Below are 19,069 nucleotides of genomic sequence, written 5' to 3' on the forward strand. Positions count from 1 at the left end.
AGTAAAAAAAATAACATAGATATTTTTTTACAATCCATGAACTAGTGATGTTCCGATGATCGATTATAATCGAAAATCGATTGGTTGGGCCTGAAATCGGCGACAATCGATTGTATTTGGTTATAATCGATCATCAAAAAAAAAAATGAAAAAAAATATAAGTAAGTGTTCAGATGTTATCTTTAACAAAATGGCAGATGAAAGCCACAATGAGCAAGTAAAAATGAACTATTTTTTATATAACACTTAATTACTTCAATCGTAGACATAACTTATATGCATATAATGATTAAGAGTTTAATAATGTGCATGACTAAAACTTCACTTTAGGTTTTATCTAGTATTTTAAAAAAACGATTGTACTATCGATAATCGGTTACTTGAGTGGAACCGATTATCGATTGTAAAATTGGAACCGATTCCCAACACTACCATGAAGAAGGGTGACATTAAGGACAAAAGGGTAAGGTGCAGTTGCAAAAAGGTAATTATTGGCCCATGAAAGAAGAGTAATGCATTGAATTTCAAAATACTCTTTACTGTGTAATGTGCACCAAACCATTAACAGTAAAACTGCAATAACTCAAGGATGCCGGGGCCCGACCTAAAATCTAGAGTTATCCAATGTTTCAAGCTACCCCGAGTTTCCATTTATATTCACTTTAAAATTCTTAACTTTTCATTCATCATTAATCTTTAAAAAGCAAAACTACTTCAGTAACTTAGTAATATTTTGTATTATTACGAAATATATTTTTATTTTTCAACATTGTTTACTTGACATAGGCACCGTTATGTATTGCATTTTAGAAAGTCAAAGGCTGTCGTATACTAAATGTAAAAATGTGAAAGAAAAACAAAACATTGAATGAATAGCAAGGTTGTTTTTCTTAAAAAAACAACATATTTTCTAAATAAGCATCCTTGGAATATGAAATGGCATAATATGGCAAATGATTTACGTTTTTCAAAATCAAGGATGGTTGATAGTCTTGAAGAACTCATTTACCCCTTCATATTGCATTTTAGAATTATTTTAAGGGACTCAGATGTTTGACCATTATGATATTCATGTTAATTACTCATTTACATGTCGCACAATTAAATTCTCATCATAACCTTCGCACCACTTTCTTCTCAATAAACCTTGGTCATGCGTAATGGTGATTACAGCTTTTATAATGATTTAACCTTCCTTTCATCTGTCATTGCAATTTTTACACTTTGTGAAAATTTTAACACCTGCCAATTTTTGTTTATTTTGGAACAGGCTTTCGGAGGAAAATGTGTGAAATTATAATCCTGAAGCAATCATAAGATTTAGGGCATAGTTTGTGTATTTGGTAGCGGCAATGGTGCTCGGGTTTTCACCTAATTTAGGTTTGGATCTATAATCAGAATATTTTCAAAGAAAATAGATGAAATAAAAGTCAGAACCTCGACCGATCCAGAGTTCTCGAGAAATTCTTGCTCGAGGAATTTAAGTTTTACTGTACATTCATTTTAGTAAATATGTATGTATCTTTAACTTAAAGAACAATAAACTAAATTCATATTTGAACACAACTTTTAACAAGACAAAATATCTGTTCTTGTTGGGAATGATTCTTAAGTGTAGAATTAACAATAAAAAGAAAAGCAAATATTTCGTCACCTGTGTTACAAGTGTTGCCGAGGTAGGGTCGCCTGCAGTCACAGCGGAACTTGTTCCACAAATCAACACAGGCACCATGTCCATTACAAGTGTCAGGGAAACACTGCTCTGTGCGCACACACACCTCCGTCAAGTTGGTGAAGTTTGTATGATCTGTTACAACACTAAGGGCCAGCTCAGTGACGTTAATCCTGATATCCTGCATGCAGCCAACAAACTGAGATCTTGCCACCGTTGTTTGGTTGCTGGAAATTCCTTGCAGTGAGCCAAAATAGCCCATGTTTAGGTTTCGTGGATAGCTGACCATTGTGGAGATAGTGCACTGAGGATTTAAGTCCCCACAGACAGGCCCCTGAACAATCATTATGGCTGCCTTTCGGTCAGCAAATGACAGCCTCACAGTATGCCACAGGGCATCATTGAATGTCTTAGCTATGGTCAGATTGTCAAACCCAGTGTCTGACTGGTTGGTCTGGTACTTGAGCCCCAATCTTCCATCAATTAGTTCAGCAGAAACCCAGTAGCCTCGAGTAGATTCGGAACCCCAAGCAAATAATACAGCATTGCGTAAAGTGGTTCTGAACCTAAAGTTTACAAACACGTTTGTCTCTGAATAATCAATAACAGTGGAAATGTATGAACTAATATCAAACGACATTGTTGAAGAAATGTTGCAGTATTTCCCTGTGAAACCAGGAGCACAAAAGCATTCATAATCCTGCAGACCCTGAGCCTCATCAATCAGTCTATTGCTGCATGTTGAGCCCATCTGACACAGGTTATTCTGACAGGCAGTCAACTCAAACGTGCAGTTACGACCCGCATATTCAAGCCCATTGTACATAATGCAGTCACATCTATAGTTAGCAACAAGGTCACGGCACTGGCCGGCATTCTGACATGGCGTGTAGCGCTCACATTCATTGATCTCTGTCTCACAGTGTTTCCCCTCGTAACCAGGGTTACACTGACATGTGTAATTATTCAAGAGATCTTTACAGATGCCATAGTTACACAAATCAGCTGGGACACACTCATCAATGTTGATGGAACAGTTAGGTCCTGGAAGTACAAAAAATTATCTTTTACTACAGAAATGTTTAATGTCAAACTTAAAAGTGCACCAAAGAACATATATATACCTGGGTAGACCTAACTTATGAAGAACAAGGTTGTGAAATATTATCATGCTGAGGTGATAGATGGAAATGTCTGACCCCATACTGTCAAACCAATTATACTTTATAAAACATTTAATTTTTCTCTATAGTACATTTAAAAAAAAAATAACAACAGAATAACAAGTAGATGCCGATGCATGTCCGTCGATCTGCACTTAAACAGGGGCATTACTGAAGAAATGCAGCCTAAGTTATAGCACTTATTACAAATTATTATGCCATTTGTCATACTGAACATGTGTAGAAATTTGTTGCATTATGTTCCTTTTAACAATTTTTTTGCATGACACCCCCAACATTATCATTGATGACAAAAAAATAAAGACTATGACAAAACCTCCATTCTTTGTCTCCAAAAAAACAGACAAAGTATCAAAATGATCAGCAATGACTTCCATACCCTCAGATCCTTTCACACAGTGACAGACGTGGCCAGCGGCATCCTCGTACGAGAAAGTGAGATTCTCAAACCCCTGGAAGCCGATATTGTACAGGCTGGCATTGGACCGCTGGAAACATGGGCTGTTGAAGTGGCATGGGGTGGCTGCACACTCGTCAATATCTATCTCACAGTTCTTGCCTGTGTAACCTTGGTAACAGGAACAGGTGTAGTTCTGAAGTAAAAATGGAAGTATGAGAGTTGGACAATAAATAGAAATCAACCTTTAGAAATATTTTATTTAAATTAGTAGTGACCGGGTATTCAATACAAATTATTTAGCTGCATTTCAACCATCCTGCTATTGAGCTAGCCTTCATAGCCACATTGTCGAGTGTGAAGAGGACTCTGCAGTGCAAGGGGTTGTGGGTTTGATCCTTACAAGATGCACAAAGTGGCACTCTTTTGTGCTTAGTGTAAATAATTGTGCATGGATATGCGATAATTCGTGGTTGTCATGGTTATGTGCGCAGTGATTCAGATTATGTTAATTGTCAAATCGGTATTTAAATAGTTCTAAGGAGAGTGAAGCATTATTTCTTGAAAGGTGCGTGAAAACTGTTTTATGGTGACATCTGAAGCGAGAAATAATTCATTAGCATTTTAAATATTGCCACAAGACAAGATTTCCATGATGCTACAGACGACAGTTTTCAACAAGGGAGGTAATTACAATGTGGCGACCATTAAAAAGGAGTTCCATACGGGCATTTTATCTTCGCCCGTGGGCAAGATAAGAATTTCTAGCATGGTTAAATTATTGGATCTACTTATCAGAGGTGGGAGAAAATATTTTTTTACCTTTTTTTGTTCAATAATAATGACAAGAAGACACAACAATGCTTAATAATAATAAGGCAGGCCTTCCAACACTCTCATACTTTTTTTTACTATAGATTAAATGCTAGGACAGTTAATATACAGTGAAAAGTCATAAATGCTACGTCGGAAGGCAAGATTTTGCTTCGAATAATGACTTAAAACAAAGATAACTTTTCTTTTTCTTTACCATTTAAAATGAAACAAAGGGCAGTCTATGTCGCTTAAAGAGCTCCACCTTCGTTTCATTACCAGAGTCTGCTAAGGTGGTTAGTTGCCTCAAACACTTTAACAAACCTGTTTCTAAAATAAAGTTTCGACAGTGCTCAATCAGGCGGCGGTTTTGGGAAATATTTTGTCAAAGTGTTTTAAGAAACTAAACTCTCAATCAATCTCTGGTAAAAGATCAAAGGTGAGGCTATGTAAGCGGCGTAGACTGTGCTATGTGTCATTTAAAATGGTGAATAAATAGTTAAGTCTTTATTTGAAGGAAAACATTGCCTTCCGACATAGCATTTATGACAAAATTCATCATGGGGTATACACTCACTGCTTGATGCTGTTGAGGAACAATGTCTACTGTTTGCATACCTTGATGCCGTCGATGCAGGAGGAGTTGTGTTGACACGGTTGTCCATTCAGATTACAGTCGTCAATATTGTTCTCACATTGGTCACCATAGAAACCAGTGTCTGTACAGTTACACTCATAGCTGGAATGAAATATAAAACAATCTTTGCTTTTGGAAGACAATATATACATGATTATCACCATAAAGTCAAGGTAAAGACAATAAACGATATTCTCAATTGTTCTTAGTAAAAACAAAACTTATAAATAAATAATAAAATTATATTTCTTTTCCCACAATATTACCTCCATACTTCGAGAGCAGATTTCAATGCTTTCTGTTTTTCATCATGCCACAAAATAATATAATGTACTTATAAGCCTTAATATTTTGTTGGGATAATAGGGCATTTACATGTGAGAATTTTTTTTGTAGTAGGATATTGCACGGAATTCATTCTCAATATTGTTACAGAAATGTCTTAACAAAGGGAAAATTGGAGCATGCTGTAAAAAGGTTCTTCTTTCACCCTGTCATAATTAATTAATTAAGAATTGCCATTTCTGCATAGTGAGTTGTAAAAGATTTTGAAAAGCAGCCTTTTCCCAAAAAATCAATCAATGCTATTAATTCAATCTAAGCGAAGACTTAGTTGCAAAGCGATGTCTTTCTAAAATCTTGAAGTGTGAATTTTGCCAGAGTTTCATAGTTTAAAAATGAAAAATGCTAACCTTTATTAAACTTTAATACAAAACAAAAAACAATGCAAAAAAAAATGCTGCTGGATAAAAAATTCAATTAGGGCCTCTCAAACACATTCAAAACATGAGGTCTGTAATGAGGACCATGCTTTACCTGCTCCCAATCACTCCAGGACTTAAAAACACAGAAATCACCATTTATAGATGTACTTCCTTTCTTAATCAATAACTTTACTATAATGATAGGATAATGCATCTATTTTGCCTAAATAATGAATCTTATTTTTTCATACGGTGCTCTTTTTCTCATTCTATTGAGGATAAATGCAACAAAGTGTTAAGTGACTTTAATAACGAAGTAGATAGACACTTTGTGCTTATCCCCGCCACATTATGTAAATAGCTCTTCTATTTAGATGTTACCAGATCTTCAGTTAGGATGTAGGTATCTCTTAGGGCTATAGATGAGTTGAATCATATTGTACCTTAAGTATGTTGAATGTACCTGATGTACAAATAAGCTTTTTAGTTGATTGAGGCATTGTCAATAATATTACATGTTAAAGCTGCACTCTCACAGATTCACTGTTTTGACAACTGTTTTATTTTTTGTCTTGGCATGAGCCAATTTTTGCATAAATATATGCAAACCAGACTGCTAACAAAAGATCAGATCGCAGTTTTCATATCTATCTTTTCAAAAAGTAATTCAATTCATTAATTTTATTGAAAATTACCAATTTAAAAAATAGACACTTTTCAGTTAGAAACATGTATACACAATTCTCCTTAACAATTAAGAATTGAACATAAGTAAAATTGACATAATTAAGGAATTGAGTTAAGATATTTTATGAATACAAGCCTAAATCTACATTCGTATATTCCATTTTCGACACTTTTGAAAAATCTGACAAGAAATGAACTTGACGTTTGGGCGTACCTGTTGATCCCATCAATACACTGTCCCAAGTTGCACAGGTCATGGTTACAGTCATCGATGTTGATGCTGCAGTCATGCCCCGTTGTCCCGATGATACAGTCGCACGTGAAGTTGAGGTCCATATCGTGACACGTGCCGTTGTAGAAGCAAGGATTAGGCTCGCATTCGTTGATCTCCTCACATCGTGCACCTGGGGAGAAATACATTGTTCTGTCACTTGTATTTCTGCGAAAAATAAACCAGTCAATATTCCAAACTTTAAAAATGTATTTCACATTTACTGAATCAAATCAAATCGGTACAGTTAAGGTCCAATCATGACTAATTACAAGAACTTATGTAATACAGACAAATAAATTCATGTAATACAGTTAATTGCAACTGATGGAATCATGGCACAATAAATTGGCTAATCGTGACCAACACTCACCTGATCATGTTTTTTTTAGTTAAACAAGTGGGAATAACTCCATAATAATTTAAACCAGAGTTATGTGCCTAACTATAATTTTGCATTATGTCACTGGCACAATGTGTACCAAGATTCATTTGAATATCTTGGAACTTTTTCTGAATTATGGCATAGGTTAAGATTTTGCATATAAATGTCAATGAAGCGACACAATAACAATATCCTATCACTACAGCTCGACTTACTTCTTGAAAACACAGACAAGCTAACAACTAAGGTTTAATTTTAAACTAACCTTTGAAGCCATAGGTACAGTTACAGACATAATCGTTGGGTCTACCCCGACATGTTCCGTTATTTTTACAGGCTGGGGGGTTGTCCTTAGCATCTTGAGAAATGAAACAGTGGTTCACCGCGATCTCACATCGCTTGCCTGGAGACAAATAGTAAAAAAATGTAAGCATTTACTTAGTGATTCAATAAAAATATGTTAAATCAAATAAAAAAATTCCACATTCAGTACTTTGAAAGCTAGGTTTTATTTATATTTAGCAATGAGCATAAGCCATACTATCACAATAAGGTGTTGCATGACTGTGTTTCTGGGTCCGGTTTAATAAACACCATGAGGCCTAAAACTGTGAATTTTGTGTTTCAATGAAAATATTGTAAAGACATTCATTAATGACTTTAAGGGTGAACCTGAGCACTATTAAAATTTACGACTAAGATATCTTATTGAAAAGAGGCCCTAGTTAATAAGTTTGGTAAAAAATAAATTGAGCACTATAATGTGGTCAGATTCAAATGTGATAACTAGTCTTTTTGCCTATCGCAATATGGAAGAGTTGCAGTGTGAAACAAAACAAAAACTGATTGCAAACTAATAAGAAATTGGATTCCTGGACAACATCATGACTGTTTACATAGACATCTCACTTGAACCAATCAGCTGAGATCCAGTGTATATCGTATCAACAGGTCATTAAAACAGAAAGATGTAACTGTGAAAACTTAGCTACTTTCCATGTCTTATCTGTTTTTATATGAATCAAACAACACATTATGGTTTGCTATTGAAATATCAGGATATTATGCATTACTTTTTTTCCCCAATTATATTTATCAATAACTTCTTACAATGGTTCCTGCATTGTTAACAGTGGTACAGTGATAATGTAATGTTTAGTTCAACTTCCAACTAACCAGTGTAGTAGGTCCCCATGAGATCACCATTACAGGAGCACTGGAAGTTTCCCAGTCTGTTGCTACAGGTGCCGTTGTATTGACAGATGGGTGGGGTAATCTCACACTCATTAATGTCTGTGTCACAGTTCGCACCCGTCCAGAACTCTGAACAGCTACACGAGTAGTTGCCAACCTGGGAATAAGGCAGGATAATATAGATTACTTAGAAATCATTGATATATTTGTAAGCATAAAATTTCATCGTACATGTATTTCTAAAATATACATTTTTTTGTGGGTAAATTGGTAGAATTTGCATTTTGTAGTAAATGTCATACTATTTTTTGGTTGGTAAGTCATGCACATAATCATATTAGTACATGACATTGTATTATTTTAGGGAAGAAAGCTTACTTTGGGATCTTAAACTCATAATTTGCCCAATCCTTGCTTGAAATCAAGAAAAAATGTCTTACAAAACAAGTGAGTTAACAGTATATAAAGAATATAATTCATTTTCAACTTACAGGGAACCTAAGCTGCCCAATAGAATAAAATATTATTTGATCAAATGGATTTCAAGACCATAATTGTCATAAAAGGCAATAGATTTATAAAGAGAACATTCCAATTTGGTTAACAATTAACATAAACCAATTCCAGACAAAATGTTGTCCCTCAATGTTGTCTTATCATCCTTGGCCATCTTGGTGAATCAGGGATAGGGGTGTTACTGTTTAAAGGCTGGTTCTCTTTGTACAAATGGCAGAAAAGGGGAATGACATTTAGAAAAAGTGTTCAAAGATCCAGCTATGCACCAAGGCCAACTTTAGCACAATGATACAAGGAAAGCAAGGAATATGACATTGTTAAGACAGGAGACTCAGGCTCCAATTTCAATCTTAAGCTTAAGAAACTTAAGTATCTTCTTTCTTTTAGCCAAATAACTTGCTTAAACTTGATTTTACAAAATCAAGAAAAGTTCATCGTGACAATCATACATTAAAGCATTTCCTTTAACATCTCAAAATGAGAGAAATACATGAGTTATATCAAAACAAAAATAGAATGCTTATCCTGATCCTATTATAAGTGACTAACAATTGGTCGAGAGACTGGGGCCAGTCATATTCTACATTTGTGTAGCAATCAAAACATTGACTGATGGGGTCAGAGAAGTGCCTCTTACCTTATCTATGCATATTCCGTTATTGAGGCATTTTGGTGTGGGTCCTAGATTACACTCGTCGATGTCACGCTCACAGTTACGACCCTCGTACCCGTTCAAGCACTCACATGTGTAGTTGTTCACCTCGTCACGACAGCTGCAAATGAACCGGAATATCAATAAATTATCCTTTAAAATTTACATCTGCCATTTCAGTTTAACAGGTAAATGATATCAGTATAAAATATGTAGATTGGAATCGAGTAAGTAGGGTTTATTAGGTAGAGGGTTATGGAAAGATGCTTAACACCCTGTACTTTTTTGGAAGCACCCGTCTGCCCTCATGGAGACCAGAATGTGCACCCTCCTGCCTAAGATAATTAAATATATCTTATGTTCTGATTAAAACTTGAAATTTCATTATGATTTCGAACAAAATTTACATACTTAGTACTTTCAAGCTAAAATACTTCCAAAAATCACAATTTCTAACATTTTCTATTAATAGAAATTTTCATTAATGAATACTTTGTGTTGAAGTTGTACTTCTTTAATTATCATTTATCACCATAATATATTCTATGATTTTCATAATGCTTGAATTATACACTGCCCGATACAATGTGCCCTTTGCATACATGTCATATTTCTGAGAGGCTTCCCAGGGGATTTTGGTCTGAATTCCAGGGGATTTTGATATTACACCAGGGGATTTTTATGCGGCGAAAACTTGCGCAATATCTGCATTTATAATATAAGAATAAATACAGAAATACACTCAAATTATAATAATTTTTGGACTTAGTCGTCATGGTCCTTCATGGAATTTCACACTCATAATATTATTGATGCTTTCCACTGTCAACCTTAAGCATGTTTTTTTGTTTTTTTTTAATTCCAGGGGATATGGATCCCCCCGCGGGGGACCAGGGGATGGGTTGAAATTCCAAGGGATTTTTCCCCCCACCGGGGGATATGGCATGTATGCTTTGTCCCTCAGCACCCTGTCCATTTTCTGCAGCACCCTGTCCTTTTTAAAACCTGGCTAAAACCCTGATTATATATACATGAATAAAATTGCATTGCAAGGGAACACTATGCTTGTGTTTTTTTCCAGGTGATTAAGAGGCATAATTTGATTATGATTAAGGTCTCAGTTGTGGGTTTTGCTAAAGATGTGCATGATAAATTGACAATGAATGTCATTTGAAACATGTGTACAACAATGGGAATAGATTTCAAGGACAGCTTTTGCGTAAATTAAGTATTACTAGAAATCTATATCAACAACACTAGTTATTTACCTGGCACCATTCAAGCAGGGGTTAATGGCGCACTCGTTGATGTCGATGTCACATTTCTTTCCCCCGTACCCGGGGCGACAGGTGCATGTGTAATTGTTGGCATGGTCGGAGCATGCTGCATCGTTCTTACAGGGGTTGGACGCACACTCGTCTATTTCCAAGCAATTGGGTGGGGTTCCTGGAAAGTCATTCAAAGACACATAAATATATAGGTAGTTCATTGTTTATCGTTTGCTTGTGCGCTTCAACAGCTTCATGGCCTTACACCAACATTATTAATGGCCAGCCAGCAATACCATATTGGATAGATATTGGCATCTGATCAGAATGTCAGATGATGGCTCAATGATGGCCAGATTAAGGTCCCATATGTTCAGTTTAATTATCCCCGTATGTGTACTGGTACACTGTTGCTGTATTCTAAATGATATTTTTGATTAACTAAAATACTCGTAATATATATTAAATATATAATGACTGTTTTAAATTTAAACAGATCAGAAAACATAGAGGTTCAACATCGGACCTATAATTTTTTAAATATCATATATATATCGAATCCATATACGACCGATATCCTTATGGTTGGTGAAACACTTTCTTGAACAAATGTATTACCTCCCCTGATTTTAATTCACTTGATTTTACATTCATTTGTTTTACAGGTGTTATAATTCATAATCAAACAAGTTTCTTTAAACCTCCATCTTGTACGTCTTGCACTGCACATCAAGTCCACTTTGATAACAATGGAGTGAAATGCGTTAAAGTTTTACATTGCTCAATGGAGAAAAAGTTCATCTAAATATAACATTATGTGAAGCCACAAGACATCTGAAAGAATGTCAAACCGATGATGGACCAATGAGGAACAGATGACTAACTATATATAGGCCCGATAACAGCCCGATAGGTTGCCCACAAGATATCAGTCGACCTTTATTTGATGGGCAAAGCGATATCTGATAGATATCATTTATGATATCTCTTTGATATGTGAAATAAATCAGTCTGATTTCTATCGGATAGGGGATTGCTGGCTGGGTAATTACAAGTTTCATAGTGAAGGTGCAATACTTTCGGAGATACATGCAATGCAAAAAAAATCTGGACATTTATTTATTTTGCCAAGAGCCATTACTCTTGTCAGATAAAGTAAAATGTATTAACAAGGGAAGGTGCATTAACAGCCCATGCTGACCAAGATACCTGTGATGTACAATGTGTGTAGGTGTGATTCTCTTAAGATAAATATGACAAAACTTTTCATGGGCATGACAGGACAGACAGGAAATAGAAGATGCAAAAAATCAACTCCTATATAGCCCCCCAGATATATCAATCAGTGGTATAATAATTATATAGGAAAAAAAATAAGGCTAAAGTCCATTTGGCAAAAGGCTTATTGAACACACGGGTTGAACATTATACTGTTTTGCTGCCAAGTGGCCTTATCACATAATTTTTCAACCCATGTGTACCTGCGTATCCTGGTTTACAGCGGCATTCGTAACTGTCAGTGAGGTCAACACAAACGGCCAGGTTCCCCCCTGGACACACAATGCCTGCACAGTTGTCGATGTCCAGCTCGCAGTTGGGCCCATTAAACCCTACCATACACTTGCAACGGTACGCATCCTCTTCGTTCACACATGTCGCGCCATTCTGACATGGGTCTGAGAGACATTCATCTACGTCCTGTTGGAAAGATAGGAAATGATTATATCAAAGGTCAAACATTTAAGCAGACGAGGAAAGAAAGATCATTTGGGCTTGTATTCACTAATGTCTGGAGTCTGAGTTTGAGAATGAAGACTTCAAACAGTTAATTGTATCAATTGAGTGCTGATGATAAAAACTGCTGTATATGTTACATGTGCTTAGTTTCACTATTATGTTAACTTTTTGTTAAATTTGAAAATTCATATTTAGGCTCAGACACAAGATGTTAGTGAGAATGGGTCTTGGAGGTTTATACTCCAGACTCAAAACTGTGAATTGTAATTTAATTCTGAATACCATTTAGTTTAGCATTGTACCACACACACTTATAGTGTGACTGTTACTACTGCTGACACAAATACGGTATCATTTTACTTCTTTTAAGTTTGAGTCTTAAAGATACAACGAAAACTGAAAGCATGTAAATTTGTCATTGACCGGACTCCTATAGAATACCCTGTACCTGACAGAATGCACAGTGGGCACCAATATACCCCAGACCCCAGACAATGGACACAAATTTACTCTGTACCTGATTGGGGGCCCCTATTTACCCCGTACCTGACAATGGGCACCTTTAAACTACATACCTGACAATGGACACCTATACACTACATACCTGACAATGGATGCCTATATATCCTTCGATACAACTGCAGGAGTAGCTTCCTGGGTTGTTATGGCACGTCCCGTTCCCACACAAGCCTTGGTCCGCCGCACACTCATCTATCTCCACATCGCACAACCGACCAGTGTAGCCTGAAACATGGACAGAGTCAGTGCAAGATGAAATAGGAAACAAAATGGTCAAAATAAAGCAACTGTACTGTAAACTATGCAAATGCTCTTATACGGTAAATTGTTCAATTTTAATAAGATTTATTTTTCTTGATTATTTGAGAATCAATAATTAACAAAATTTTCCATTTACAGTTGTTTCCCACTGGTTTAGTGTTTACACTCATGTTGCAGGCAAAGAAATTGCTGGGTGGATTCTGATTTAATCATTCGGAAAGCTTCCGACAAATAGAAAGTTCCTTTTAATCATTATTTAGCAGTTCACGCTGCAGTCCATGGCTAGTATAGAGCAATTCCTTCCATCCATCAAGATGGCTTTAATAATACTTAATAATATCTATTAAATTCTCACCCAAGTTGCAATATAAAATGATTAAGTATTGCAAATATACACAATTACTTTTACCCGATAATTGGATCTTGAATTTTAAAGATAAAGAAATATGCTGAAACAAAACAAGAGTTCCGCTAAGCGAATGCCAACTTTAATCTGGGTTTACTTCAGTCAAACAGGCACAACTGAACAGTTACTAAAACCAGAGTTGTGGGCCTTGCATAATGGATGGTTTGGTCTCGGGCAACATGTGTATCAAGTTTCCTTTGAATATCATGAATGTTTTTTGGGTTTATGCTCAAGGTTAAAGATTACGCACAACGACGCCAAAATTAACCCAATCTATGACACCAAGGCTGTGACAAAAACTGGACTCTTTTGGTTTCGAAAAGCAGACAAGCTAAAATCACAAATATCACAAAAAAAATCTTGCAACATTATCATCAATTATAACTATATCAAAAGAAGGATTTACTTTTTACAGTCCATATCATTTTTATCTCAAACAATCTCAACACTGAATACCTGTAAATACGTAAAAAGTAATATTAAATTACGGACTGCATGGCTATGTACATTGTAATAGGTGGAGCATACTATTAATAAATAAATTGTTAACATCTTATGCCTTGCCTATTTGATGACATTTGTATGCTGAACACTAACAAACCAACTTATCATAAATAAAATGAGGTTTCATGGCTGGTTAATGAAATGCAATGTGTGTGTAACATGTCAGAGATGACAGATGATATTAGCTTTTGTTGACTATCCAAATAACCAGTGCATAGAAAATATCAAACTATTGTATATGAATAAATGTCACACACTCTGCTTATATGCTCATGTTGATAGATTTGCGCTACTTATGTTTTTGACAAATTCTCATGATATTTCAGCTACTGGTTGCATGACTAATCCAGTTTATTATAAAATTTTGTTATCAGATTAATTTTATCTTAATTACAAATTAAGTTAAATCGATGAAATGTCATTTTTGAAATAAAGCCTCTTTGTTCATAATTAGATCTTAACGTTAATAAAGTCATTCATTTGTTCAAATAACTTTTCTTAAATGCTTAAGGTCAGTTCATTTCATAAACATTTAGAACAATTAAGGCACCATTATTTTGGGGAAAATGACCTTACCCTTGTAATTGGGAACTTTAGCATTTTTAACAAAATTTGGAATATTATCTCTAAATTAAAGAACAGTATTGAGTTAAAATTTCATCAAAACATCACTTCAAGTGAAAAGCCCTAAGGATCTTGAACCCTCGCCAATGGGCCATGACCATCAATGCAAAAACAATCTGACCATCTCATACTAAAGAAAACAATGATCATTCGATAATGACAGCATAGTTGTATTTTTCAAAAACTTGATCAAGATGAGTCGAACTGGTTAAGGGTTAGGCTCTATTTTAACATAACAGTAAAGGATGCATAGAGGATGTGGCAGATGTAGGCACTCTGTGACAAGTGGGCTTACCAGATCCAGTACAGTTACACTGGAATGTCCCAACCAGGGTTATACAGGGGGCGTCATTCTGACATGGGTTGAGCCCGCACTCGTTTACCAGCTGTTCACAGTTTGTGCCCTTTGTTCCTGGAATACAACAATTAGAAGTGCGGCTGAAACATGAATGTTCATGATGTCAATGGCAACTTCAGGCCTGAAATAAAATAAATTGGCCAAAATTGGCCAATAACTAAAATTTGGTTTAAGGTAATCCATTGCATTGATGGTGTAGATTCAGCTTATTTACCTGCTTCAACATGGAAATTAGACATTTAGTTATTACTCTAACAACTAACAAAATAAGGTTCTAATCAAGTATATGGATAGCAAGTTTAATTATCCAGATTTAAAGATGGTTTAATAAAATGTTGAAAGCAACCTATATCCCATACCTTCAGTACAGTTACAGCGGTATGGACGTGTGTTGGTGCCGGACACCTCCTGGTCGATACAGGTACCATTATACAGGCATGGCTGAACCGCACACCCGTACACGCTCAGGTCGATCTCACAGTTGGTTCCGTTATACAGGTGCGGGCATTTACATGTGTAGGTGTTCACGCCATCTATACAGGTGGCTCCATTATCACACGGGAAATTGTAACAGTCATCCTGGTCAACAACCGCTGGAATAGACAAACAGTACACCAGATATTATAATTTAATAAAGTGTTCTTTTCAAGTAAAAACTAAAAAGCTTAATATGTTGATGTTTATATATGCTCAGATACATAATTCAAAGGCGCACTATATAGGTTGATGTAAAAAAGTGGCTAATTTTGTTTTTATGCATTTCCATGTTTAATTCATTTTTAAATTCAGATTCAAAATCTGTTACCTTCAAATATGCATCATCGAGGGGAGTCTTCCATGACAATGACTTGTTATTGACATTGAAAAAGTAAGCTACAATGATGTGTTCTGATGCTTTTACCAAAACTAAATGGGTTCTTAAATTTTAAGTGCAGACCATTGAAACATGGCATTAAAATACCTGAAACTCACAACAAACTGGGTGGAAAATTTAAAACAAGGCATGAACAGACAAGTGCACATACACCTGTGAGATATTATACCCACAATGTTATCTGATGGAAAAATGACCTGTAACTATTTATTATCAACTGCATGTCACCTGGGTGGAATGTCAAACTCTGATTCATTAAATAACAATTAGAAGGAAGATTGTCAGGAAAGTATTGTATTGATTTTGCTATCATTATCTTGTTTGTTTACCATGAATTAACCAGCAAGTTGTTCATCTATAAACACGCCTTTTTTCCCATCTGTTGCAAAATACATTTTGCCATTTATAGATTGCCATATAATGCTTCATAAACAATGAGAAAATACCGCGATGATATTAAAACATGTATACAGTGCAGATGCATTATTCTAACAGTTGCTGATCCATTTGGGGCCAAAATTCAAAATGCAAAAACATTCACTTTTTTCCAAAATGTTAGAAGAAAATTCCTCATTTGACTATAAATAAAAAAAAGTTACTTGAAAAAAATATATTTTGGCAAAAAGTTTAACCCCTAAATCTTTTGTTGTTGAAGTCATGCACCAGTCAACTGTAACCAGCAAGAGGAAATGGGCTGTGTTTTTACCTTCCAGGTGGCCCCGCAGTGCAGAGTGAATGCGGTAGTTTTGTTTTCGCACCTAACAGAGAATGGTTCTTACCTTGGATGTTCCCGGGGTCTGGGGGCATTTGGTGGGGATTTAACCTGCAGTTTTGTCCCTGCAGGTTGGAAATTTTACCTTGTATTGGCTGAACCAAAAGTAGAAGTCCCCTGACTATTCCCCGGACCTTTGGGGCTGTGGTTACAATTGACTGGTGCATTAAATGTTTTCTTTAAGAAAGAAACCTTATCACAGTGTTTCATTCTCAGTATATTTCGGATAAATGGGAATCCTGACTAAATGGGGCATTTTTTCCAATCCGAAAGGCCCTGACCCCCTACCCAAATGTGTGGATTTAAGCAAAGGCTATTTTGTTGTTGTTGTTTTTCTATTTAATAATTGGGCATCATAACATGACAAATATCTTAACCATCATAAGTTACAATGAACAAATCTATCTTTCAACTACCTCTTGTGAATAGTTTTTATTAATTATTGGTCAACATTTTTTGCATGCCACCAACAACAAAACATCATTATAATTATCATATAACCACATAGTGTTTTTTTTTGAAGAAGAAACGCTGACAATTTAGTGACTTGAAACTGAGACCTTTGCTCCAGATATCTAGTTAAGATATTTACAGAATAATTACCTAGATAACTGACTGATAAATGTTAGCTAGACAATACTTAATTGAAGGGTAAGTGCTCTTAACAAATTATGATAAAAGTTGATACTTGAGAGAAAATAAACAGAGTACAGATAATGACAGACACTGGTAACAATTGTTACAATGTTACAAGTATATTAATTCTTTAACATAATTCTCAATCTCAGAAATGCTGCTTACTTTAAATAATTGCTTCAGGCTTGCCAAATATTATTATGAATACTATTTAAGTTCCTGTTTGATTTACACATGATAAAATCAATGTAAATATTGGAAGAAATGACAAAACTTAATACTTGATTCTTTGAAAAGAAAATCAATAACAGTTCTGTACCATTACAGTAAATTAAGGAATGAATTGTGTAATTGATGTCATTCTCAGGGTATGAACGCAGTTGGGCTGGTTAAAGTGTGTGCAGCCCGTCAAGGACTCCAGGCATACTTTAATCAGCATTCATATCCTGGATAATGACATAAATCCCACAATTCATTAATTATATTTACACCAATTGTTCATTATTTCTTTCCAAAATTGTTTATAAAATACTTAAATTCATTTAATCTTTAAAATACAGTAATTCTTTATCACCCATGCTGTAAATGGCACAACCAGAACGGTTTACACATTATATTGCTACGGAGTCCCAAAATAATATCACTTTTAATGTTAAATTGAAATGGTTATATGAGAACAATACATTTAACAAATCATAATTTAACAATTTTCAACATGTTCATATCAAAATAAAAAAACGCGGACTGCTGACACAATACAAACAGTTGTATGCTTTTTATATTAATATGCAGTGATTCGATCAGGAACATATCTGAAGATGTTGTGTTCATCTGAGAAAATATTCTCAATTGCCGAATGGCTGTTCATTAAAAGGAATGGAAGTTGAGATGTAAATATAGAACTATAAATATATATCATATAACTTTCTTGATATAAGTTGATTTAATGTGATTTTACTAATTTTACAACAATATTATCTATTAAGAATATGTGATTAAACATTCCTGAAAGTCTTGTTGAATCACATGTGGCACATTTCTCAACGAAGGTCTGTAGAGCTTGGCTGAGAGATCGAAGGACATTAATAATGCAGTAAACACGTCTGACATTTCAGTTAAAGCCTCTTTTAGGTCTGTGATCTTTGATTTTCTCCTTCATAAACCTGGGCAACTAAATGTTCCAAGGAAATAAGATTTGCTAGTAAAAAAAGTTATTTACTTCCTCTTCAAGGGATTTTGATCAATAGAGATCAAGTCTGTCTGGGCCTGGCTGGGTAGAAATATTGGATCAAAACTTGGATCTGGGTTTGCATCATAACTATCAATTATCAATTATGCAACATTGAACTGAAATGATTCTTAAGTCCATTTTATTATAAGGAACTGGGGTCCATTCCATCAAAAGCAGTTTCTGTGATATTTAATGGTAATATGTACGCAATTTATCCTAGGTGTCTTGATGACAGACTTGGGTTGTACATTTTTTGTGGTCATTATAGTCCATAAAATGGTTGGGCTCAAACCCAGAACCTCTAAATGATATGAGAGGCAGTATCTTCAGGCTTTAGAACTTTAATCGGATATGGGACCTGAACGAATCCTGCTCCCAGTGTTATTAACTTACAGGTTAATTCTTTTACTCTTTCCAAAATATACTCATAAAACACTTTATTCCAGGCATGACCAAGGAAAACCAAGTCCCTGACTCAATATTCAAGTCAGGGACTCCAGTTTAAAAGTTAGTGTTCTTCTCTGGGACCCTCAAAAATAACCTTTCACGGAGTGGAAACATTTAATTACCAAAGGCTCCCAATTTGTCAAGCATAAGGGTCACAGAACCCCCAGCTGAAATATCCTATGAAAAACCCTCAATCTTTAAAACAAGGGCACCGCAGAGTGAACAATATTAAACACCCAACTGTTGTCTTTTAAGTTGAACTTAAGGGGAATAACTCGAAAATTATTAAACCCAGAGTTATGGGCCTTGATTTACATAAG

General features: G+C 35.2%; 1 protein-coding gene across 4 annotated transcripts in view; it reads right to left on the bottom strand.

Annotated features, from left to right (window-relative positions):
* LOC128223767 (protein crumbs-like) overlaps positions 1-19,069 on the bottom strand; it is a 59,697-nt gene that overhangs the window by 26,481 nt on the left and 14,147 nt on the right. For all 4 annotated transcript variants that reach the window (XM_052933135.1, XM_052933136.1, XM_052933139.1 and 1 more), the window contains exons 3-14: positions 15,149-15,382; positions 14,727-14,843; positions 12,722-12,861; positions 11,862-12,078; positions 10,381-10,558; positions 9,098-9,233; positions 7,927-8,101; positions 7,016-7,153; positions 6,309-6,498; positions 4,685-4,805; positions 3,236-3,449; positions 1,655-2,716 (exon numbers count right to left, since the gene is read on the bottom strand). In XM_052933135.1, the coding sequence (XP_052789095.1) occupies positions 1,655-2,716; positions 3,236-3,449; positions 4,685-4,805; positions 6,309-6,498; positions 7,016-7,153; positions 7,927-8,101; positions 9,098-9,233; positions 10,381-10,558; positions 11,862-12,078; positions 12,722-12,861; positions 14,727-14,843; positions 15,149-15,382 (2,922 nt within the window). The remainder of the gene's footprint in view (positions 1-1,654; positions 2,717-3,235; positions 3,450-4,684; positions 4,806-6,308; positions 6,499-7,015; positions 7,154-7,926; positions 8,102-9,097; positions 9,234-10,380; positions 10,559-11,861; positions 12,079-12,721; positions 12,862-14,726; positions 14,844-15,148; positions 15,383-19,069) is intronic.

Source organism: Mya arenaria, chromosome 17, assembly GCF_026914265.1.
Source record: "Mya arenaria isolate MELC-2E11 chromosome 17, ASM2691426v1".
NCBI classification, from domain to species: Eukaryota; Metazoa; Mollusca; class Bivalvia; order Myida; family Myidae; genus Mya; species Mya arenaria.